Source organism: Juglans regia, chromosome 15 (assembly GCF_001411555.2).
Source record: "Juglans regia cultivar Chandler chromosome 15, Walnut 2.0, whole genome shotgun sequence".
In the NCBI taxonomy this organism is placed as follows: domain Eukaryota; kingdom Viridiplantae; phylum Streptophyta; class Magnoliopsida; order Fagales; family Juglandaceae; genus Juglans; species Juglans regia.
The window spans coordinates 14,258,760-14,282,149 of NC_049915.1; the positions used below are offsets into that span (position 1 = coordinate 14,258,760).

Genomic DNA, 23,390 nt, shown 5'->3' on the forward strand with positions numbered 1-23,390 from the left:
TGAGTTGAAATGAGTTGAGATGAGTTACGAATCCAAATGTCTCCTAAAGGTGCCACTCACATGGTGGTCGAAAATCGACCACCACGAAGGTCAGCCAATTTCTAGTCACCTTAGTAGTTGTCAGAACCTCATGCCCAACGTTAAGATGGGGTGGCTATCCTTCAAATTATTTTATTTTATTTTTAATGATAAAAATCGTGTTTTATTAAAAAAAAATTGTTTGTTTTTTAAAAACAAAACTTGATTTTTATTTTTAGAAGATTACGATAAACACGTGACAGTTTATGATTAGATCACTTGTTTTTTTGTTAATGCTAATTAATGGACATAAAACTTGTCAAAGTGACTTATTTTTAATTACATTACTGAAACCACAAAGTGTAATTTCTAAAATATATAGAGAGAGCTAGAGTAATATTAAATATAATTATAGATCGTTTAAAAAATAATAAAGTTATTATTAAAAAATTAATTTTTTATATAAATTTTATATTTCTTTACTTTTTTCGAAGATAATTTCTCATAAATATGCGACAAAACAAAATGATATTGTAGTCATAGAATATGTAAGTACCGCATATTTATTTTAAAAAAATAAATATGAGATACACATAATTTTTTTTAAATAATAAACTTTATTTTTTTTTAAAAAGAATACGCTATGCTTCTAGATAACATTATTAATTTACAATCAAATTTATCGACAAATAATAACTCAGGTTCGAAGTTAGATCCATTCGGACCGTTTGGAACATGGATTTATATAATTTATCTGAGTTGAGTTTAAATTTAAATTTAATCTAATATTTAAATATATAATTTATAAATTATTAAACATTACTCAATTTAAGATTTTTTTATACGTAAGACTTATAATATTTTTTAACTTAATATTTCTTTATATGCAAAATTTATAATATTTTTTAATTCAATATCTCTTTACACACGACATCTATTACTTTTTCAACTTCTTATAAATATATTTAAACTCATCTTACTATTTAAATATATTTAAATTTATATTAAATAAATTTAATAAAATTTATTTTATCATCTCAATTTACTGTTATTTGTTAAAAAAAAAAAAAAAATTAACGCATTTCACTCTGCTCGACATCTAAACGAGGCCTCACGAATAAATTTAAGTGGAGAGGGCAAAACCGCCGCACTGGTGCAGGAGAGGGAGACGTGCCTCACGCGCGGCCTACAAAATTCCGATCCAGTTGCAAAAAAGGTGCGCGCGTGCAGCGAACGATCAATGGGAAAGAGAAGGAGAGCGGCTGGCTATTCCCTTTGGATTTTTTTGGTGGAAGAATTTTTATTTTTTTATTTTTATTTTTTATTAAAAAGCTGATTTCAACGGAGAGAAAAAGAAAGCGCAAAAAACACTTCGAAAAGTGACACAATATAGCCTCACGCGCCTCCGATTTCACGTGCGAATCACATTCCTTATTGCGAAACTAGAAACTGAACAGAGTGGGACCACTCTTGCGCGTGGGGCAAATCTTATCCAACGCGCTGTGTGCCCTAATCCTAATCACCTGCAAGCGAGAATTCGACGTCTTATCCTGAGAACTCAGAAACCCCAACCCCTGTCCATATATCATCGACCATGCCCCTCCCGATTTTCCCCCAACTCGGATCTTTAATCGGTTGACTCGTCCTTCTTCGCCCATAGAATCCAAGATCGCCTTGCTCGGTAAGTCGCAATCTCATCTCCGTCTTTTTTATCGCTCGGATTCAGATCTGTAATATATTCTTGTATATGTGTGTATGTGTGTTTTTAGATTTCGTATATTTATGGTTGGATTTGTTTTGAAGGTTAAGTATGGAGCCGATGGATATCGTCGGGAAGTCCAAAGAGGATGCTTCGCTTCCGAAAGGTTTATTTTTTGGGGTTTTCGTTTCTCTGGGCTCTTTCCGTTTTGATTTTATTTTTATTTTGTGCTTTTCGCTAATTTCTTTAAATTTTCGTTTTCTTGTTGTCTGTTTGTTAGTTATTTTCCAAGGAAACATGGCTGAATTTGATTTATTAGGATATAAAATGAGTAGTAGAATAGAATAGTGTTCTGTTTCGGTTCAGTGGATTATCTTTCTTATGGGTTTATACAGTTGGTATTATATATAATTCAATGAAATAGCTTTGTAGCTATAGGCTGTACCTTCATTTTGATTGATTTATAAGTTTTCACTTGAGGTAAGAGCACGGTATAGGTGTATGCTTTGTTGACCTTTAGAAAATTCATGAAGGAATGTGATTCATGCAATAGTAGGTTAACGCACTGAAAAAAGAGAAGGGAGGTGGGGAGTCGAGCAAATGTAAAGAAAGCAAAGTAGTTAGGAAGCTACTGATATTACATATTGGGGGCATCTATTTCAGTCGTTTGGTGGCTAGAAATGTCAAGAGATGTTTGTTTAGGCACAGACATGGAAAGGAACTATTTGCTTAAATTGAACTTGTGCTTTGCTTTGAGTTTAGAATGGTGTGTGCTGGGATGTATAATTCTTGTTCCTTGTGCATTAAATTAACTGTAAAATAGCAGCACTAAGAGAGAATAGAGGAGCCTTCTCTATGCATATATATAAATTTATGTTCACACAGTTTATGCTTCTTGATTTGGTGTACCCAATTACTTTATTGATGCAAACCATGGTTTCTATCCAGCAACAATGACCAAAATCATCAAGGAGATGCTGCCGCCAGATGTACGTGTTGCAAGAGATGCCCAAGATCTTTTAATCGAGTGTTGTGTAGGTGAGAAAAAGTGATGATTTCTTTCTAGTTTTAATATTGAATTAATCTTTCTTGATGGGTTAATGCAACTGGCACTCAAGATTGAAGTTTGAATGCATGGACTTATATTTTATTTTTTGTTTATGGGAAGAGGAGTTGCCATTTGGTCCAAGGACTGTTGTTGTAGATTCATTGTTCAGATAGGTGTGATCCCACTTTTTTGTTTTAGAAAAGTTATAATTTGGTATTTAGTTTTAATTGGAGCATCATTGAGTTTAGCTCAATTGTGTTGCAATAAGGCAGAAGCTACTAAAGCTTGCATCTCAGCAACTTTTAACCCCAAAGAGAATTTGTGAATCGATTCTTAGTTGTTGTTCTTGAAACCCTTGCTATCCACTTCATGATTCATAATTGAACTTATGTTGCGTTTGGATTTTAAAGACTCAAATTCAAATCTTTCTCCCCAAATCCATGATTTCAAACTCCTTATTTGAAAATTTAATTTGAAATTCCAATTTAAAATCTAATCTAGATCTAAATCCAAATTCTTCTATCCAAACACAACCTTAGGGAAATGCATCCCTTGCCTTCGTGCATTACCACAAGGCCTCTGCTGCTTCCAAGAACCCCTATATGGGGAATTTCTTTTTTGGTCACTTGTGTTTCCTATATTATGAGGTATGACTTGGCAACGTACCACAGAAAATTCTACGTGTTTTTTAAACTCGCCTTGAATTATCAATAAAGTCTCTGTGCCTTTCCTGCTTTTTTACACCTGACCTTCTCACAGTCCTACTGAGACTGCCTTTGACGTGAGCAGACTTAAGCCTTTCTAATTGGAATGTAAAGTAAGGGACATATTGGCAATGTTCATTATCTCTCCCTATCTGCCATTTGGATGCAGAGAATAAATTGTGTTTATTGTCTTCTCATTACCATTGATACTCCTGTTAAGGAATAGTTTGTGCATAGGCTTTGAGGCTTGAACAAAAGCTGAATAAATCAAACTTTGGCTAGGTTAAAACTATAGTTGACAGAGAGTTTATATTTTAATTGTATTGAATGACTTTCTGAGTTTTTAACGAATCAAGTAAACACCGTGCAAGTTACTTAGCTTGAACAAAAGCTGAATAAATCAAACTTTGGGTTAAAACAATAGTTGACAGAGAGTTTATATTTTAATTGTATTGAATGACTTTCTGAGTTTTTAACGAATCAAGTAAACACCGTGCAAGTTACTTAGATCTTTCAGTGTGTTATTCCTAAACAACTCGTAGACCTTCTACCTCCACACAGTATTGCTCAGTGAGGCTTTTGCCCATTGCTGAAGTGTCCGCACCACTTCCTCTCACTGTAGTCCTGCTTTATTAATTTTCCTGCTTGCTGCAGAATCTAATGTATTCCTTTGGTGGTTTTGACATACTATCTACTGCAAACTATGTTAGTATATTAGTACACTCCAAATTGAACCACCAATTGGTTGCTAGTTTATTTTAGATGTTCAATCAATGTTTTCATTTCTATACTGATTAGAGATTTGTCCTCTATTCTACACTCTTGCAGAGTTTATAAACCTCATCTCATCAGAATCTAATGAAGTTTGTGGCAGAGAGGAGAAAAGAACTATTGCACCTGAGCATGTACTCAAGGCTTTAGAGGTTTCTGACATCATATGTCTTATCTTGAATGTTGTGTTGTGATGAGTAGTGGTTCTCTGTCCATGATGCATGTCCACTTCCATCTTTTAGTCTTCCAGTACTTTTATGTGTACTGTTTCTTATTTCTGTACAGTGTTTGAGATTTCATGTACATGATTTTGAATTCCATCGATTGTGATAAAATCCTGCTTGACATTGTCCACAAGTTTTGGCACCTTGTTTCTCAATCTATTTCCATGTGACCCTAAGCCATACATCCTACTCTCGAGGGACTATATGTGCTTTTGAAAATTACACTTTGCCTATCCTACTCTTGACGATCTGGTTAACATGCTAAATATGATTGACATGGCAGAAGTTGTTTTACCTGAAATTCGCATTATGCTTCTTTTCTGCCTCGATAATGTTGATTTTAAAAAATTGCGAGCAGTTCTGTTTTTTTTTTAGCCCCATTGTTATGGGAGACTAAACATTCTGTGTTGATATATATCTTTAAAATAATTCTGTGATGGCTCACACATGAATTTTATTATCAGGTTCTTGGATTTGGTGAGTACATTGAGGAGGTTTACGCAGCTTACGAACAGCACAAGATTGAGACCATGGTAACTTGTCATTACTTTATGCTCCTTATGGAGGTTCACTTGTTGCAAGACTGATCTCTTGAAAACTGTACTGCACAAATAGCTGTGAAAATAGAGATTAGCTATTGGTGCAATTGGATCAAGCATTGTTTTTTTCCAACCCAATTTTTCTCTCTTTTCTTGTCTGACATGACAAATTTTTTCTGATGCCCTCCCTTCCCTCGCTCTTGTTTTCGGTGTACATATTTCTTACTACTGGTTGTTTTAAAATGGACAATTGAACTGGTGAATTAGACAGGTGGTGATACACAGTCTAACTTGGCCAAGTGGTTAATTCTTGATGACATTTCGGGAATGTTTTCCAGCAGGACTCTCTAAAAGGTGGCAAGTGGAGCAATGGAGCCGAGATGACTGAGGAAGAAGCATTGGCCGAGCAACAGAGAATGTTTGCAGAGGCTCGTGCAAGAATGAATGGTGGGGCTGCTCCCCCAAAGCAACCCGATCCTGACCAAACCATAGAGAGCTGACTCTAGGATCTTTATTTTCTTAGCCATAGGCAAGCATCCTTGACTCTCTTCCATCCGTGCTTCTAATATCTCTTATGTTATGTACAAAATATCCTTGACAAGTTTGCTGGTCTATAGGATATGGGCACTTCAATTTGTATTCTATTTATGAATCCATGCCTATAAGCTAATGTAATTAGTGAGTGTTTGTTCAACCAATCGCTTCTTTCAGAACCATTTGTAATTATTCAGGTCCTTGGGGTTTGGACTTTTTTCTATGATCAGGATGGGGAAAAATGCAGGGGGCAGCTTAATTTCTTTCAATTTTTTTAATACCACCACCATGGCATAGTGCGAAGCCGCACCTGGGGTTGCAAGGAGATTTATATTCTTTTGAATTAGGCACCCAAGCTTAAAGATTCTTCAAAACTTTCTAACAGTTTGAACAGTGATTCTCTCTTATTTCAGTTGTGTAAGGCTTTGCTTATTTTTACATATGAGATGAGTTAAGATTAAAGTTAAAAGTTAAATAAAATATTATTAGAATATATATTTTTAATATTATTTTTATTTTGAGATTTAAAAAAGTTGAATTATTTATTTTATTTTATGTAAAAATTTGATAAAATTATAATGATTAGATGAGTTGAGAAAAATTAAAAACAAACGAATTGAATTCAGCAAGGGGCCGACCATTTTGGTACCCTTCATTCTCAAAAGTACAAAAGGGAAGGAAATTGTCTAGAAATGATTTAAGATGCCTAGAAAAAGAAAAGATGCCTTGAGGTTTAATCGAAAGGCTTTTGTTATCAAAATGAGAGTTAAAATGTAGAAGCTCTTTACAGTCAAAGCAAACACTAAATTAATGTGACAAGGTTATTTTATTTATTTATTTATTTAATTTTAAATGTATTAAGGTGACAATGACACATTAATAAATTTAAATGAAAAAAAGAAAAAACTATATAGGTGGTCATTTGGACGGCTGCCAAAAGTGCTCCACCCCAAGATGACGCATGGTGGGATTAAGGGTAAGGGTGGGTCTCACAGAGACAATGATGTATCTATGTTTTGGTGAATGAATCCCAGAGAGAGGGTTCTTTGTTGTTGGGGTCCCCTCAAGTAATGTGGCTTCAGTTCCCAGGTTGGTGAACAAGTGTGTTGTTGTAGACCCTGCACCCAACATTAGCCATGAGAAATTCAGAACTCTTAACATCATTTTGGGTAGCTTTGCACTACAAGACATGGGATTACAAGTGTGCTCACTGCCTGAGCATGTCTGGTACGAGGGAGAGAGCGCTTTGGCTTTCAGTTTCCTCAAGTTTTTTATTATAAATATTTTTTACAATTTGAAAAGAGATGTATACAATAAAGTTTAGTTTGGTTGATAGATTTAATTGAGATAAATTTAATTTAATTTAATTTTAACTAGAGTTTAATATCTAAACACTCAACTCTTAAATTATTAAATTTATCTCAACTTAAAATTTCTTTACACGTGATACTTATAACATTTTTCAATTTAATACTTCTTTACACGCGGGACTTAAAATTTTTTTCAATTTCTCATAAATATATCTAAACTCATCTTAACATCTAAACACATTTTAATTCATCTTAGATGGATCTCACAAAACTTATTCCACTATCTCAACTTAATACTATTCATAAAGAACTCAACTTTAACTCAATATCTAAAGATTTCTATAGTCTAAAACTATATATTGATTATGTGTAACACAAAAAGAATGATGTTTTCTATCATTATTTATCATCATCTTCCGCAATATCAAATGATTAAAATAACGATGAGCAACACATGTTTGTCTATCTCTAAATTGTAAAATGTATTTAAGAAAAGAAAAAAAAAAAGGAAGATAAGATAATCATGGTTCACTGTTTTTGGACTCAAGTCAAAAGTGTCAGTCAAGCAAAATCCAGTTTCTCGGTGCCCCACAAGAAAGCGAAACAACACACAGATTGTCTCCTCAGATTCCTCTCTTTTCTATTTCAAAGACTCTCTCTCTTCCAGGTCTCGAATTTATCTCTGATTTCCTAAATCAGTTGGTGGGCAGCCTATGTTTCTTTTGACAGGATTCTCTGCCCCCACAACAAAGAACTAGAGACAACCAAACAAAGGATAGACGAAAGCCCCACATATCAATGAGAGAGAGAGAGAGAGTAGTGGCAGAATCTCTCCCTCACTCTCGGGCTCGGTATTCTCTCTCACGCACTCTTTTTTCTCTTGCATCATCTTTTAAGGAGCTGCCTTCCCTTTGATTTGCTTTCTCAGATGAAGACAGTCATGGCTAAGAGCTCTCAAGATTTCTCCTCCAAGAGGCACTTCCACTGGTCGACTAAAGTTGGCAACGAAGATGATGATGAAGTTCCAAGCATCAAATCTTCCTCAAAAGCCGTTGAGGAAGAGAAAAAAGAAGATGATAAGGTTGCTGGGCCGGGACCTGTAGCTGCTGCAGCCCAAGCACAAAGGCGAAAACTTCAAGCTGTGGTGGTTTCGAGGGTTCGATCGGTTTTGACAGCTTTTGGAAGGAACCGCTCGAATCTACCTCTGGGCCTCGGTTCCCGAGTGGTTGGGACCCTCTTCGGGCATCGGCGTGGGCGCGTTCATATTGCGTTCCAAAGGGATCCCAATTCTCAACCTGCCTTCATGATTGAGCTTGCTACGCCAATTAGTGTCCTGGTTAGAGAAATGGCATCTGGGTTGGTTCGAATTGCGTTGGAGTGTGATAGGGAAAGGGAAGAAGAAAAGAAGGCTGTGAGACTGCTTGAAGAGCCGGTATGGAGGACTGATTGCAATGGAAAGAAGTGCGGATTTGCAACGAGGAGAGAATGTGGGGCCAAGGAGTTGCAGGTCTTGAAGGCTGTGGAGCCGATTTCAATGGGTGCTGGTGTTTTGCCTGGGAATGAAGCTGAAGCTGGGTCCGATGGAGAGCTCATGTACATGAGGGCCAAGTTTGAGAGAATTGTAGGGTCTAGGGATTCTGAAGCTTTCTACATGATGAACCCTGATAGCAATGGAGCTCCTGAGCTTAGTATCTACTTGCTCAGAGTCTAAGCAGCAATTGAAGGTCTTAGTTAATCTCCGCTTTGTACTTCAAGGTTATGAAAGAGCAGTTAATGATACCTTGTTTAGCTCTTCAATCATGAAGATGGAGGCCTAGATCTCTCTCTAATTAAGTACTTTTTTTTTTTTTTCCCTTCGTTGTCTATGTAGAAAATGAAGTAAGGGGTGGGTTATACTTTGGTAGTGTAGGTGAGAGGGGGGCAATACATTACAACATGATGGTGGGTGGGGTCCTGAAGGTGTGTTTATTCATAGTTTTTCTTTTTTAATCCTTGATTTTAAGTGATGAGACAAGGAGGCTAATGCAATCATGATTGTCTTCGCATTTTGGTTAATTTTATCTTCTTTGCCTGTAGTACTCATATTGAATGAAGAATTGCTTGTGCAACTCTTTGAAAAAGTACTCGGGTTAATATCACTGTTATGGGTTATGGCAGGCAGGCTATAATATATTTCATGACCAGTTTGAGAATTCACTGTTGTTAGGGGAATCCCCTTTTCCTTGTTGGGCGACAAACTTGAGGAATTCAATGATAGTGGAGTTATCCCATTCTGTTTTGCATAGCAATTTGATTACATACTCGAATGAATCTAATCATTCTCTTCATACTTCAGTTTATTCTTTACACAATCAACCTTTCTTCTCAAAGGTCACATAGTGGGTTATGTGGAAGGAGATTATTTTCTCATAATACTTTTTCTTTTTTTTTAATTGAGAATATTGGGTAAAGTTATATATGCAAACTGGGATAATTACTCTGGCAGTGCAATTTATTTGGATGATTGGTACTCTTCTGATACCCACATATTTAGATCATGTGACTCCATGTGAATGTCTAGAGAAAGTAGATTAAAGAATATGATCCCAATGAACATTCTATTGTATTATATATATATTTTTTTTCTGGTGTGTGTGTATGTATTTGGAGAAGACGGCTGGCTTGTCTTCATTTGTCAAATAAGTTAATCTATTATAGCTTGTCTCTGTTATTTTCTAAAATTCTTTCAAGATCTTTCCCTGTTCAGCTAGGATCCTTGGGAAACTTATAGTTTATACATCCATTCCTCCCAAAACAAAAAACAATTCAGCATTTGGTCCAAAAGTGTAAGATGCTTCTAATCATTGCTTTTGGTGCCCCAGTTAGTGTGTGAAAATGATCCAAATAAACTTGTATTAAAGCCCTAATCATAGAAGCCATCAAAAGCAAAAAATACAAAAAGAAAATCATATCCAATTCCTGACATAGAATTGAGCTTTTCCTCTTGTTGACTGCTTTCCACCTATGCCATTTGATTCTCTGCAAATTTAAAACACTCTACTGTTACATTCTCCTCCTTTTGTGACTTTTTAGTACCCGGTATAGCCCACAACTTTTATTTGCAACATCCACAAATAAAATAGTTAAGACTCCAAAAAAACAAATACGGATGACATCTTTTAGATGGGTGATTTGGTCATATTGAAGGGAATAGCTTGCAACTTTCTGCTAGTTTCAAGGCTTCCAAGTTTCAAATAAGAAAATTCCTTTATCTGCTGCTCTCTTTGCAGAAAAACAGGAAGAAAAGAATTGAGGAAGAGGAGGGACATTTCAGAATTCTGAGGGTTTTGCATTGCAGCTGAGACAAAAAATCAAAATAGTTGAGAGATTATACCTTCACAAAAACCAAAGCTGTTCTGATGATCATGATCTTCTTATCATTCTTCAAAAGGATTCAAAAGTTGCTTGCTGTGCATAAAGTTGGACGTAGGTAACCCTCTTTATACCATTATTACTTCAATAAATGCAACCTTAGCTTTTTAGCACCCAAGAAATGAAATGATCACACAAAAAACGCGGACTTTGTATTAAAGGTGATCCACTAATACATGTCTGTAGGGCATGTAGAGTTGCTACTTGTCCAAAGCTGTTTTGTTGTTATGGGCCTTATGGACTAGGTGTTTGAAAGGGTAGTCACCTAAACAAGTTCCAACACTCGTTGAAACTCTTTAAACAAGATTGACTCTCTGCCGCCTAAAACAGTAACTTTTCCTCAATCTTTTCTCTCTCTACTCCCTGCATATCCCCTCCCTCCCTCCCTCTCTCCCTCCCTCCCAATCCCTTTATCTTGTTTTTTTTTTTCCTTGTTTAGGTGTGATGAAAGTTGATAAAGTCGCATTTGGAACATCTCTGCTTACACATGCACTGCCTTCAAATTTGCAGGCCGCGCGTCAATGTACAAGTTTGAACAAGCCATGACCCAAGAAGATATATAAGCGTGTGAGTCAGTCTCATCCGCCCCCAAAGTCATGCATTAGTCTCACGCACCCCACGAACCACTCCATTTGATTTCCCAACCTCAAATTTTTGGGAATCAACCATTTCCACCCTTCTCTATCGATTCGTGTACACTAACCCCTCATGTGGCTTGGAAGCCACCAAATGTTTGATTTGCTTGACTCTAAGGCTGCGTTTGGATGTTGAACTAGTTGAGTTGAGTTTTCTATGAATAGTAGTGAGTTGAGATGATGGAGTGAGTTCTGTTGGGCCCATTTAAGATGGGTTTAAATGTGTTTGGATGTTAAGATGAGTTTAGATGTATTTATGGGAAGTTGAAAAAGATTGTGGATCCACGTGTAAAGAGACGTTGAGGTGAAAAATGTTGTGGGTCCTACATGTAAAGAGGTTTTGAGTTGAGATGAGTTTAATAATTTGAGTACGTTTGGGTGTTAGAAAATGTCTAAATCTGAATTGAACTTAGTTGAGCTATTACAGTCTAACAACCAAACGAAATTACTAAATCAATCACCTTTGTGGCGATCACTTCCTTAGTACTTAAGAGACCAAGGCAACGGAGTTCTTGTTCAGTCGCCCCAGCCACTCTTTTGCCAACATGTTAATACATTATTATTTTCTTAGAAAAAAATGAATGTGGAGTACAGAACCAAGAAGAAGCTAAATGGATGTTGGAGGCTCCTTCAAACAGCCATGGCCTCTTAACAGCTTGAATGCACTAGCTAGTTAGGCTACCACAAGCCCTTTTTTTCCCGGATTTTCCTAACTTTTTGGATTATCGAGCATCCCATTTTTATGCACTACGTTTTCTGTAACGATACCTTTGTTTGGATCTCCTACTTGTTATCTTATATGTCCCTGATCAACTTTAATGCAGTGTTGACTGAAAAAATGGGTGTTGGAAAAGTGGAGTTGAAAGGGAAATGAGAAAACCTGGTGAATTGCAGTCAGAATCAGTGAAGCTATTATATCTCAGCACTAAGCCACATGGTACTTGAAAAGGAAATGAGGAAGAGTAGATTGAAATTGAAAATAATCCATTATTTCATTAAGCAATTGGTGGTGTTGCGGCTCAATCCCAAGATTGTTGGTATTTATTTATTATTTGAGGTTACAAAAAGCCCCTGAAGTGGCAATCTTATTTTCTTTTTCTCGGCAAAATTTGAAGTTTTGAATCCATTTTAGCCTGAATTACTATTTGGGTAGTAAGGGCGTAAACGGGTCGAGTTAGAATGTATATAACTTGTTTGGATACTAGCATAAATCATCGCACCTCATCTCATTTCAGTTTATCTCATTATTATAACTTTCTTAAATTTCAACACAAAATATAATAAATAATTCAACTTTTTTAAATCTTCAATAATAATAATAATATTAAAAAATAATATTCTAACAATATTTTATTTAATTCATTTAAAACCATCTTATTTCATCTCATCTTATCTCATTATCCAAACGAGCCTTTTTAAAATTTTATTCCTTTATTTAAACATGAGTCGAGTTCAAGTTTATCAACGATTTATATATTTATTCACATATATAATTCATTTATCTGTTGAACAAACTCGAGTTTCTAAACGAATTACTTCAATGTGATAAAATAATAATAATAATAATAATAATAATAATAATAATAATAACAGATTATTCAGACTACATGATAAATACGGTGTTTTAATTTTAGAGTTGGGCTACTCTGCTTTTGGTTTTTTTTAGAGTAGCCCGCTCAACTTGACCGCTTTTGGTTTTTGAGATTTTTTTTTCACATTTTTTTAATATATTTAAATATGTAAAAAAGAAAAAAAATATTTCAATACACTTAAAATTACTTCCTTAATGACTAAGTAAAAAAAATTTTTTTTGGTCAAGCAGTCAAATGGAGCGGTACAAGTGGGAGGCCAAAGTAGTTTTTTCCTTAATTTTAACTATAAAAATAATAAATATAAGTTGTTGCATGAGGTAAAATGAATCAAGTTAAGTCAAATTTTATAGAAGTTTTATCATTTAATATCAATCATAAATCTTAGTTCACAAATAGTTGATTATGAACGAACCAAATCAGATTCAAAGTTTTTCAGAAGTCGATAGAAGATTGTTAGGAGTCCTTGTTGGGTTTCTTTGTATGTAGTCTTGTTCTGTTTGTGTGTAGTTCAATTTGATGACCCGATTCAACAAAAATCTATTTCGAATTTTTGGTGGATTTTCAAGAATTTTTAATCCGTTTTGACTCTTAATCCAATCCGACCAGATAATTAAGATTTACTATATATTATTTTAAATTCTTGTATAATCGTCGCATTGTATTATTGATTATCATCTAAATAAAATTCTTTACAGATCTATAGACTTGAACAAATTGTCGAATCAAGTAAATCTTGTGTCATAGACTCGTGCGTGATTGATTTCAATTTTACTTTACCTTTTTTAACTTATCACTCCTAAAAATCCTTGTTTATGTAATAGTAACTTGCAAAAGACATGATATTGAAGTTTCTAGTCTGGGTGTTGTGCATAATAGGTGGAGCTACGTCTCACGATCAACAAGATCATTTTACATTTAAATGTAATAATGAAGTTTAAATATCTATGGCTGTTATAACTCTTAGTAACATGATCTGAATAACAGGTTTAATGAGAAATTATTTAAGACACTAATTGCAACAGTTTGAGCACAATGTGCCTCATCATCTTTTTTCAAAAAATTTGTCTACTCAGTAAATACGCTTTATAATTTGCTATAAAATGGAATATACATGAAATTTCAATAATAATAATAATAATAATAATAAGAATAAGAATAAGAATAAGAATCTCAACTACTTTCATAATTTCCATGCAATTAAAATAGAAATCTTGAAGCACTACATCAACCTTATTTCAAATGTTTTGATTTAAAATATATTTTTTAATGAGTAATGCTACGTGCAGTTGTGAAGTGTGCAAGCACCGTGCAGTCGCTTTGAAAAAGAATGGGGTCTACTATTAAGAAATTATTATTTTTTTCATGGGGTCCCGTATTTATTCATCTTTTTCAAAGTAGTTGCACGACGCTTGTGTACTCACGACTGCAACTATCATTTCTCTTTTTTAATATATATGATATGACAGACAAGTCTCGTACGAACACTCATTTTAAAAAAAAAGGTGAGCTTCATCATAAAAAAATAAATTTTTTCATAAGAATCTTATATTTAATTATTATTTTTTAAATATGCACGAAACTTAAGTATTCTAATACATATAAATATTATTTTTCAAATACAAATACCGCCTAACAAGCAAAATATATCTTCTTGTCAAACCAAACCAACCAAGCCTGGGAATCACCGTTTTCTAAGTTGTTTTTTTTAGGTGTGCCACACTGCCACCACCTTGTCTTCGATCTACCCATGTTACTTCAAAGTTCAATGCATGGCTCAGACTTTTAACGAGCAAAACCAGGCTGCTTGATGTAATTGATGAACACAAACCAGAAACATGGACAAGCAGGCCGCATCAGTTTCAGAAGAAAGAAAAGCATATAGATACATAAAAGACAAGAGAACAGATTGCCCACGACCTTTCTGAGGGGAAAAGAGTTGGTTTAATGTGGAATCCCTGTATTAGAGGTCTCATTCAAGCATTCATGTGTGCTTATATATAAATGCAGCCATGATCTTTTTGAACGCTTCACTCCTTCCACTCCCAATCTTGATGGTTTTTCACTCGTGAGAGCTCATGAATGAGATCAACCTTTTGCTTTAGCTCAAAAGAATGAGCATGTTTTAATATTCTCAATTTTTGCCTCCAAACCCTTCATAGTCTACTCGCAACTCTCTAACTTCTTCTACCCCATTTTGTCCTATATTTTGGCATGAAGCAATTCTCAACTAAGAAAGAGTCTCTGATCACTTTCAGATTCATACTATAATTATTGGAATGGTGACTTGATTTCCTTGAAAATGTCATTCAAGAGGCTTGGCATGGCTGTTGCTTGACCCTACCTCGACCTTGGCTCAACACTACGCTAGAGCGAAGCTTCAGACAGAGAGTTCACTTGACACCCGTGAGCTCAAGCGGGAAGCCAATCTATGAGTTCGCTTGACACTCAGCTCGAGTGAGTGTCTGCCCTAAATGTCTGCTCAACACGTCACTCGAACAAATGTTCAGTTTTATGGCTTCTAGCATCGTAGACTATATATAAATGCTTTTCTTCATGCATTTGACATTATGAGCAGCCGCATACTATATATATATATATATATATATATAGAGAGAGAGAGAGAGAGAGAGAGAGAGAGAGAGAGAGAGAGAGAGAGATAATCATTTTGTGAAGAATCTTAAGAGTTCATTAGGAGTATTGGGGCTTTGGGATTGAGGATTTTGTGATTGATCTCTTGTATTCCACTTTTGTTAATAATGAATTCGTTGAGATCGACCTCAACAATGGATGTAGGCTCATATTAAGCCGAACTACTTAAACCTTGGTGTCCTTTGTGTGATTGTCATTATTTCTTTTGTTTGCTTCCACTGTTATATTTCAAATTAGCCTTTGATAACCGGTTTATCCCAACAAACTGGCATTAGAGAGCCATGTTCTATGTGAGATCTTGAGAGATGGCTATGGAAAAGTTTGAAGTGGAGAAATTCGATGGCCATAACAGTTTCAGTTTGTGGCACATCAAGATGAAAGTTTTATTACGACAACAAGGGTTGTCAAAGGTATTGGATAGGAATGTGACTGATGATTCTCCTGCACCATTAAGAGAAGAAGATGGGAAAGCACATAGTGCTATCCTGTTGTCACTATCAGATGGAGTTTTGAGGGAGGTTGCTGATGAGGAGACCGCTGCTGGTCTTTGGAAGAAACTTAAGAGCTTGTATATGAAGAAGTCGCTCACCAACTGTTTGTATTTGAAGAAATGATTATACACTCTCAAGATGAGGGAAGATACTCCTATTTCTGATCATCTAGATGAGTTTAATAAAATTATTATGGATCTGATGAATATTGATATTAAGCTTGATGATGAGGATCAAACCTTAATTGTACTTGTATGACTTAGATGTCTCGTATTTCTCGAAAAAGCGATTCGATTGATGGGATTTGGTATGATACTTATGAGATCGATGAGATTGATATTCAAATATTTCTTCTTAGAACGTATTGATTTGACCCCATAAGCGGGACTACCACCCCATAGCATGTTGCCGCCAGAAGCATAACCCCGTATTTCTTCTATAGAATCTCCTAATTGTTCCAGAGCAACTAGAAAGAGATTCTTTAACCATAAAGAATTCAGTTCAGATGTAGGATACCTATCCAGAAGTTTTCGCAACTCAATCATGTATGATGGAATCATCAAAGATTTGACCTTTTCGAACTCTGTCTGTAACTCACTATAGGCTCGAGAAACAAAGAGAAGATGTGTACGAACGAGATATCCAGCAACAAGAAGAAGGAAAAGGATTGAATAGAGGAACTCCCGAACATTTGGCGATCTCAGATGTGTCGATATCAACGGTGACTCATTATTTCGATGAATCATTTCTGCGGACAGAAGAAGATTATGTAAACACTTACTCGAAATCTCACTTATCTGATTCCATTGTGTCTTCCACAATTTTTTCTGAAGAATTCGCCATGATATATCTGATCCATGCATAATATCATGAAAAATGGATACAAATTTTTGGCTGCTACTTAGTATCGGCAATAGGTCTGAAAAAGTATCTAAAAATATCCAATTTAGATATTTGTACACTGTCGAAGTAAGGAACCATGGCATATATGTTTGGAATAGATTCCATTTTGAGAGAGTTGAAAAAGCACTATCTCGTTGAAAAGTTCTATACATCTGCCCTTTCTCAAGGCATTTCTTTAGACAAAGACTCCGTTTTTTCCTCTTTTCGGATGGTAAATATTTCTCAGAATATGGAGTGTGAATCAAACCCATGTTTGAATTGAAATTGAGATACTGCTGCAAGTTCTTCCCCTCTGAATCAGATAGATTCATATCTGAAAGAGGTTTACAATAAGTTCTTTCAAAATTGACTATTTATCCCTCTGTTAGAGGTGTTCCAAAAATGTCTGTGATCGAGTAAATAGCTCTACGAACGAATGGATCGGATCGAATTGGAAAATGTAAAGATTTGTACAAGTTATACCTTTCGTCACCACTTTGTAGAAAATCGTTAGGTATGAATATGTTAGATACCTGTGACTCGATTGGTGAAATAGTATCTCTCTCCAAAAAAGCATGTTTTTTTTTACCGCCGCACAAAGAAAATATTTTGTTGCGAATGAACAAGATATTGAGGAATTGTCCATACGTAAAATCATAATTATTGACACGGGCCTTTTCCACATAAAAAGGGAATCTTTTGTTACAATCGAAGCAGAAGTGATGTGCATTATTCAAGAATCGAAGTCGATTTGCTTTATAAAAAGAAGATATCAATGAACTTCGATGAAATAGTTTCGTGGGATTCGGCCAATTGTCTTGATCGTGGGATATCATTGAGAAATAGGAATCCGTGTTATCAAAAGATTTCCTGCGATTATTTCTAGTATGGAATGAGTCAATCATCCACCACTTTGGTATCTTATTGAACAAAAATGGTGATATTGTTCCTCCATTGATCAAGAATTTTGATTTCTTGAGTGGATTAAAGGACAAGATACAATTACCTATTCGTATGCTTAATCCTCTTAATTTCCATGCTGCATTTGGGTTGGCTCGAATACAGGAAGAGTATTTAATGAGTATCAAGAAAGCATTTAAACCAAGTGAAGATAGAGGAGGTCCTTCTACCAGATCTCATTCAACCTTAGAGGGGGCAGTACTTCGAAGGGGGGGACAAAGCAATGAAGAACAACTTTCCAACTAAAAAGATTTCTTTTGCAACCATGGATGAGAAACTCCATAAAGGGCTGTGTTACCATTGCAATTAGAAATGGAACCCAGTCTATGTTTGTAAAACACCCAAGGTTTATTTGCTACAAGGGCTTAAGGAAGGAGGGGACAACCAAGGGGAGTGGGAAATAACTGAGGATGAGGAAACTGGGGCAGAAAAATAGGTGCCACCAATGGAGGGGGAAGCTGAAATATCCCTCAATGCAATTACAGGCACTCCTAGTCTACATACTATGAGACTGTTGGGTAGAATTGGAGGGGAACAAGTTGTAATCCTAGTAGACTCCGGAAACACGCAGAATATTTTGGATCCCTCAATCGCACTAAGGGCCAAAGTAGCTATGGATAAGTCAAATAACATTGCTGTCAGGATAGCTAATGGTGATTTGATCCGAAGTGGAGGGGCTACAGTGAGGTTGAAGTCAAGATTCAAGGTACTCAATTCAACTCTCATTTTTATATTTTATCCCTTGTGATTGTAATGTTGTTTTGGGGGTTAGATGGTTGGTGTGACGACAAGACTTTTCTAGGTTTTTTGTGTATTTTATTTAACTTATTAGATAAGCCCATGAGAGTTTCGGCCTTCATAGGAAATCAAGGTTTGAAGCCCAATGGATCTAGGGCTCATGCCCAACTTGAGTTTTTGAATGCAACATGTCACCCAATGGAACTTAAGTCTAGAACTTGATGAATCTAGATGGAATTGAAAGAAGTGAGGTGAGATAAAATCTAGGATTTTGGCCTTGCACGCCTACGATAGAAGATCACCCACCCTCTTGCCTTGTGTCATGCATGCAAGAAGGCTTGTTTGTAGGAAGAAATTTTGTGACACTTGTCATCATGGGGGAGAGCTTCTAGAAGGAAGATGGAGACATGAAAAGTTTGAAAATTGGAAGGAAGCCCTAAGGGGCATGCACGACAACCATGTGAAAAGAAAGATTTACTTTTTGCCATATGTCACACATTCAAAAAGTAGGTAAAAAGTTTTGTCTTGGGAAATGGAAAAATAGAGCTTGGAAAGAGAAGGTCTACACGCCTAGGAGGATTATAGAAGAATCTTGTATAAGACACATTGACATGGACGGCTAGGGCCAGGGAGTTTGTGCAATTTTTGGCCAATCACATGTTTGTCTAAAAGTTTGGTGAAAGAAGATCTTATTTGGGAAAAAAAAGGAGGTTTTGGCAACCACCATGCACACACACACTCCTCACATGACACTTGGTACACATGCACACATGTAAGAGATTGAGGAAGATTTTTAGTTTGACAAAGACCATTTAGCCACAAGGTTCATTGAACTAAGAGATGAGGAGAAGGGGCAAAATGGGGAGGAGGTTTCAGCTTTGAGAAAGGAGGCACCACTTGTCCAAAAAGATCCCATTGTGTTTCCAACACAATCAAATGATGAGAAAGAGGGAAGAAGCCTTAGGATGGGACGCCACTTGACATCCATGCAATGAACTTTAGCTTGTGTAAGAAGCTTTTGTGTCTATAAATGAGAGAGGAGCCGAAAACCCCAAGTCTTTTAGTCATTTTGTGAATTTTTCTTGAAGTGTTTGGCCACCACCTTTCTCTCCAACTTTCCACCATTTTCTTATCATCCAAACACTCTACACAATATTATTTCCTCACCCAAACATCATTTTGACGGTAAGTAAATCTAGAAGATACTTCCAAGAGAAAAGTCATAGAAGGTATGAAGCCAAAATCACCCTTCCAACACACACATAGAGCATTAAGGGATGAAATTTCAGTTTTTAGTGAGTTCATCAAGAACTCATGTTCACACATACACATTTGAGCTAGAAGAAGTTAGCTCATGTTTTGAGAATTTTTTCCACTTGAACCCACGAATATACACACACGACTAGATTAAGGTTTTTCTTCAAGGAAGGTAGACTCAACCCTACTTGATTTAAGCTCACATAAGCACGATATTTTGCAAAAGAGGACCACGGCCTTAGTGTTTATTTGAAATAAGGTTTTTAAGTTATGCAAGGAAATATAGCTCCGAATATTAATGGGAGTTCTTTTCTTGGAAAAATATGTCAAGAACACATTACTCAATAACACGGGTTAGGGTTTTTCTTGAATGACCGAACCTAACGATTACTGTATATATAATTTCAGCTTGCTTGTTATCTATTATGAATTTTTGTAAGTAATCTTCTAACTTGTACTTGGATATTTTATGTATATGTCATGTGAACTTGTTGGTTATTCAGTTTTATGTAAATGTTTGTGATATTGATGTTTCTTCCATGCGTTATGATCTCTTCTTTGCATGACTATCTAATGTTTGATTAGAATGGCCTATGGGATTAATTTATGTTATAAAAATGGAATAAAAAGCCACCTTTGGGTTTCAGATTGTACAATATTTGATTGTATATGATTACTTGCTACTTGACCGAATTGCTTATGGAACTTAGTTCAAGAAAATAATTGAATTTTAAAGGTATGATCACTAGCATGTTTCAGCCACTCATGAATATTGATTGTTAAAATTTTATTTAACACATTAGAAGATTTTAAGTTCATGAAAAGTTGATTGGAATGTTTGTTTTCAAACTTAAAGGTCTCGGCTATTGCCATATGTGAAGTATGATCATTTTGTAATTAAAGTTTAATGAGTTAAGACTGATTCTTGGATGACTAGGGTTTGTATGATTCAGCCACTACATGGAAAGTATTGAATGTTTGTTTTTTGTTTGATATTCAATGTCTTATAACTTTTATAAAAGAACATAGTCACATGTTCTAATATTTTCAAGCCGTAATGCGAAATGTACAAGGATTTGCATGTTTTATGTCATATGATTATGATGAAGCATTCGGTATTGCATGTGTCTCATGAAAGTTCTAAGTTTGCATAGTTCATTTCACATGCATTGGGATTGTGAAAATCTTTTGAAATGAAAAAGAGTATTTCTAAAAGTTTTGTCACGACACCAATGGTTAGGACTAGAAAATGTCCTAGTGGAACTCCTCTGTGCATTCAGGAGTGACTAAAATGGAATGGTAACCCTTGGATCGATGAAGTACAGTTGACGGACCTCGAATGGTTCCTAAAAAAAAATGATACCGGAGCGGGGTTACACCTAAAGCTAATGGATGCCCTACGGTGAAGGAGAAAAGTGAATTGCCGTAATATGAATGATTAAAAGTAAGACGTAGTCACCTTGGTCAAAGTGGCCAATAGTTGATGCGGTAACTAGCGGAGAACATAAGGTGCATAGGGGAGCCGTGAGGTATATCCACTTATATGTAAAAGTTAAGAAAGGCCTCGAGCTCAAAGTTATGTTACATGAATAAGAACCGAGCTCACAAGTATGTTAATGAATAAGTATGAAAATGAAGAAAAGATGTTTTATGAAAGGAAAAAGATTATGAAAGTTATGATAAACATGATATCTTTTTGAAAATTCAAATGCATAAATAAAATCTCATGTTCATCCATTCATTGCATTTGCGTATATATGCTTACGATATCTGTTACATGTTATTTGTTTACTTATTGAGATTTCTCAAAATCTCACTGTTGTAATTTCTACTATCATTCCCTTACTCGAAATTGTAGAAGTTGTGCTAGGTACGTAGGACCCTTAGACATGGACGAGATTTGTGAGTTAGTGGAGGATGAGTTCATAGTGGAGGCTCGTCATCAATCCACCCTAGAATTGCTTAAAGTTACGGCTTAGTGGCTCAAGAAGATTGTAGCAAACCTCAATGAGTCAAGTATTGAGATTTCATCCTTGGATCCTAAGAGGACTTTGAGATTTAAGAACGACATGAATTTTGTGTCAAGGTATTGGAGCAAGCCATAAATTCTTCCGTAGAAGCTAAAAAAGTCGCTGCTGAGGTGGGGTTGTTGGATTTGGATCCCCGAAAGACTATATGAGTGTTCTTAAGTTTAGTTGAAGATGGAACCTTGGTTCTGATCCATAAGACTTTTGATAAATAACTCTTTTGATAAATTGATGTATTGGTCTCGTAATTTTGCGAGTCTCTTTTGGGAATATTTATCTATTTTGACTCTTATGAAATTTGAAGCATTGAGATTTTATGTGCTTCGATACCATGATTATTATCCTATTATTTGACCTATGTTGACTTTCTGCTATGATATACTGCATACTGCTAGTTATCAATAGGTGCATTGCATCTTATCTGTCATGTACGAGGGGTATGTAACCTTGTGTTACATGTCCCAACGCTTCAGTTTCCTTCAAATCCTAAACGGGGGCTGAGGGCATCACAGTTGGAGACCCTAGGATCCATTGCATGAGATTTCTCTAAGCTCACAATAAAAGTTCATGCATGGTGGTAAGGGAATTGAGTTGAAGGGTCTTAGTCTGAAGGACATCACCTTTGAGGGGGATAATAAGTCCTTAATTAATAATGTTAGTGAAGGGAAGGGATTATTGTTGCAAGCGTTGATTGATGACAACAGTAAAGGTTCCCTGGAAGTACCCGAAAGGTTGAGGGAGTTACTAAAAAAGTTTCAGGATGTATTTGAAACCCGACATGGGCTGCCACCCCCTCGATCACATAACTACAAAATCATACTCAAGGAAGGCACCCAACCAATTTCAGCAAGACCCTATAGCTGCCCTTTCTATCAAAAGGCTGAAATTGAAAAACTAGTGACATAATTGTTAATGTCTGGTGTGATTAGACCTAGTACCAGCCCTTTCTCCTCACTCATGTTGTTAGTCCGCAAGGTGGATGGAAGGTTGGCGTTTGTGTGTGGACTATTAGGCCCTTAACCAAGAGATGGTGAAAGATTGATTTCCAATTCCAGTTATAAATGACTTATTAGACGAGTTACATGGATCCGCGGTGTTTTCAAAGCTGGATTTAAGATCTGGTTATCATCAAATCAGGATGGTTCCAAAGGATGTGCCTAAAACAACCTTTAGGACACACGAATGACACTATGAGTTCCTTGTGATGCCTTTTAGGCTTACCAATGCACCATCCACCTTCCAAGCATTGATAAACGAAATTTTACGACCTTTCTTGAGGAAGTTTTTACTAATTTTTTTATGACATATTGGTATATAGTAAGGGATGGGCTGACCATTTAATACACTTAGAGAGGGTGCTGGAAACTCTATAGAAAAATAAGTTGTATGCAGAATTGTTAAAGTATAAGTATGGGTTTCCTGAAATTGATTATTTAGGCCATGTGATTAATTCTGAAGGTGTAATGGCCGACCCTCAAAAGGCAGTTGTCATAAAAGATTGGTCCTTACCTGTTAATGTGAAGTCACTCAGGAGTTTTTTAGGCCTAACGGGATATTATTTTATAAAGAACTATGGGTCCATTGTAGCACCGCTTACTGAGTTACTTAAAAAGGATGCATTTGTTTCGTCAAATGAGGCTACTTAAACCTTCAATAATTTGAAATTGGCTATCACTCGACCCCCAATTCTTAGGCTGCCTAATTTTTTCCACCGCTTTACTATTGAGTGTGATGTGAGTGGAAAGGGGATAAGTGCAGTGTTGATGCAGTTTGGATAGCCTCTTGCATATATGAGTAAGGCTCTTAAGGGACAACCATTTTCCTCTCTACTTATGAAAGGGAACTTCTAGCTTTGGACATAGCAATACGAAGGTGACGACCTTATCTTGTAGGCCAATATT

The 23,390-nt window shown here is 35.8% G+C and overlaps 3 protein-coding genes and 1 long non-coding RNA gene across 5 annotated transcripts; 3 read left to right on the forward strand and 1 right to left on the reverse strand.

Annotated features, from left to right (window-relative positions):
• The first annotated feature begins 1,170 nt into the window (after nucleotides 1–1,170).
• On the forward strand, nucleotides 1,171–5,760 carry LOC109017784 (protein Dr1 homolog). Of its 2 annotated transcripts, none has more exons than XM_018999972.2 (6): nucleotides 1,171–1,699; nucleotides 1,822–1,883; nucleotides 2,666–2,755; nucleotides 4,298–4,392; nucleotides 4,929–4,997; nucleotides 5,342–5,760. In XM_018999972.2, the coding sequence occupies exons 2-6, from the start codon at nucleotides 1,829–1,831 to the stop codon at nucleotides 5,501–5,503; spliced, it is 471 nt and encodes a 156-aa protein (XP_018855517.1). In that variant the 5' UTR covers nucleotides 1,171–1,699; nucleotides 1,822–1,828; the 3' UTR covers nucleotides 5,504–5,760. The 2 variants fall into 2 exon arrangements, with proteins under 2 accessions (XP_018855517.1, XP_018855518.1); XM_018999973.2 differs by having other exon boundaries at nucleotides 1,500–1,699; nucleotides 5,345–5,760.
• Nucleotides 5,761–7,505: 1,745 nt separating this feature from the next.
• Nucleotides 7,506–8,967, forward strand: LOC109017785 (protein MIZU-KUSSEI 1). The gene has a single exon (XM_018999974.2). The coding sequence runs from the start codon at nucleotides 7,776–7,778 to the stop codon at nucleotides 8,556–8,558; it is 783 nt and encodes a 260-aa protein (XP_018855519.1). The 5' UTR covers nucleotides 7,506–7,775; the 3' UTR covers nucleotides 8,559–8,967.
• Nucleotides 8,968–9,535: 568 nt separating this feature from the next.
• LOC109017783 lies at nucleotides 9,536–12,091 on the forward strand. The gene is made up of 3 exons (XR_002000441.2): nucleotides 9,536–10,316; nucleotides 10,769–10,825; nucleotides 11,718–12,091. It is a non-coding gene; the product is annotated as an uncharacterized LOC109017783 (long non-coding RNA).
• A 3,767-nt stretch (nucleotides 12,092–15,858) lies between these two features.
• LOC118344692 (protein Ycf2-like) lies at nucleotides 15,859–16,371 on the reverse strand. Its single transcript, XM_035685804.1, has one exon. It carries the CDS (start codon nucleotides 16,369–16,371, stop codon nucleotides 15,859–15,861), a length of 513 nt encoding a protein of 170 aa, XP_035541697.1.
• Nucleotides 16,372–23,390: the final 7,019 nt, after the last annotated feature.

Excerpts from the sequence above, each read along its gene's own strand:
- LOC118344692 (XM_035685804.1), bottom strand. The coding sequence starts at position 16,371 with ATGATTCATCGAAATAATGAGTCACCGTTGATATCGACACATCTGAGA.
- LOC109017785 (XM_018999974.2), top strand. The coding sequence starts at position 7,776 with ATGAAGACAGTCATGGCTAAGAGCTCTCAAGATTTCTCCTCCAAGAGG.
- LOC109017784 (XM_018999972.2), top strand. The coding sequence starts at position 1,829 with ATGGAGCCGATGGATATCGTCGGGAAGTCCAAAGAGGATGCTTCGCTT. Across the intron at positions 2,756-4,297 it reads TTTAATCGAGTGTTGTGTAG|AGTTTATAAACCTCATCTCA; the intron begins GTGAGAAAAAGT and ends ACACTCTTGCAG. Across the intron at positions 4,393-4,928 it reads ATGTACTCAAGGCTTTAGAG|GTTCTTGGATTTGGTGAGTA; the intron begins GTTTCTGACATC and ends TTTTATTATCAG.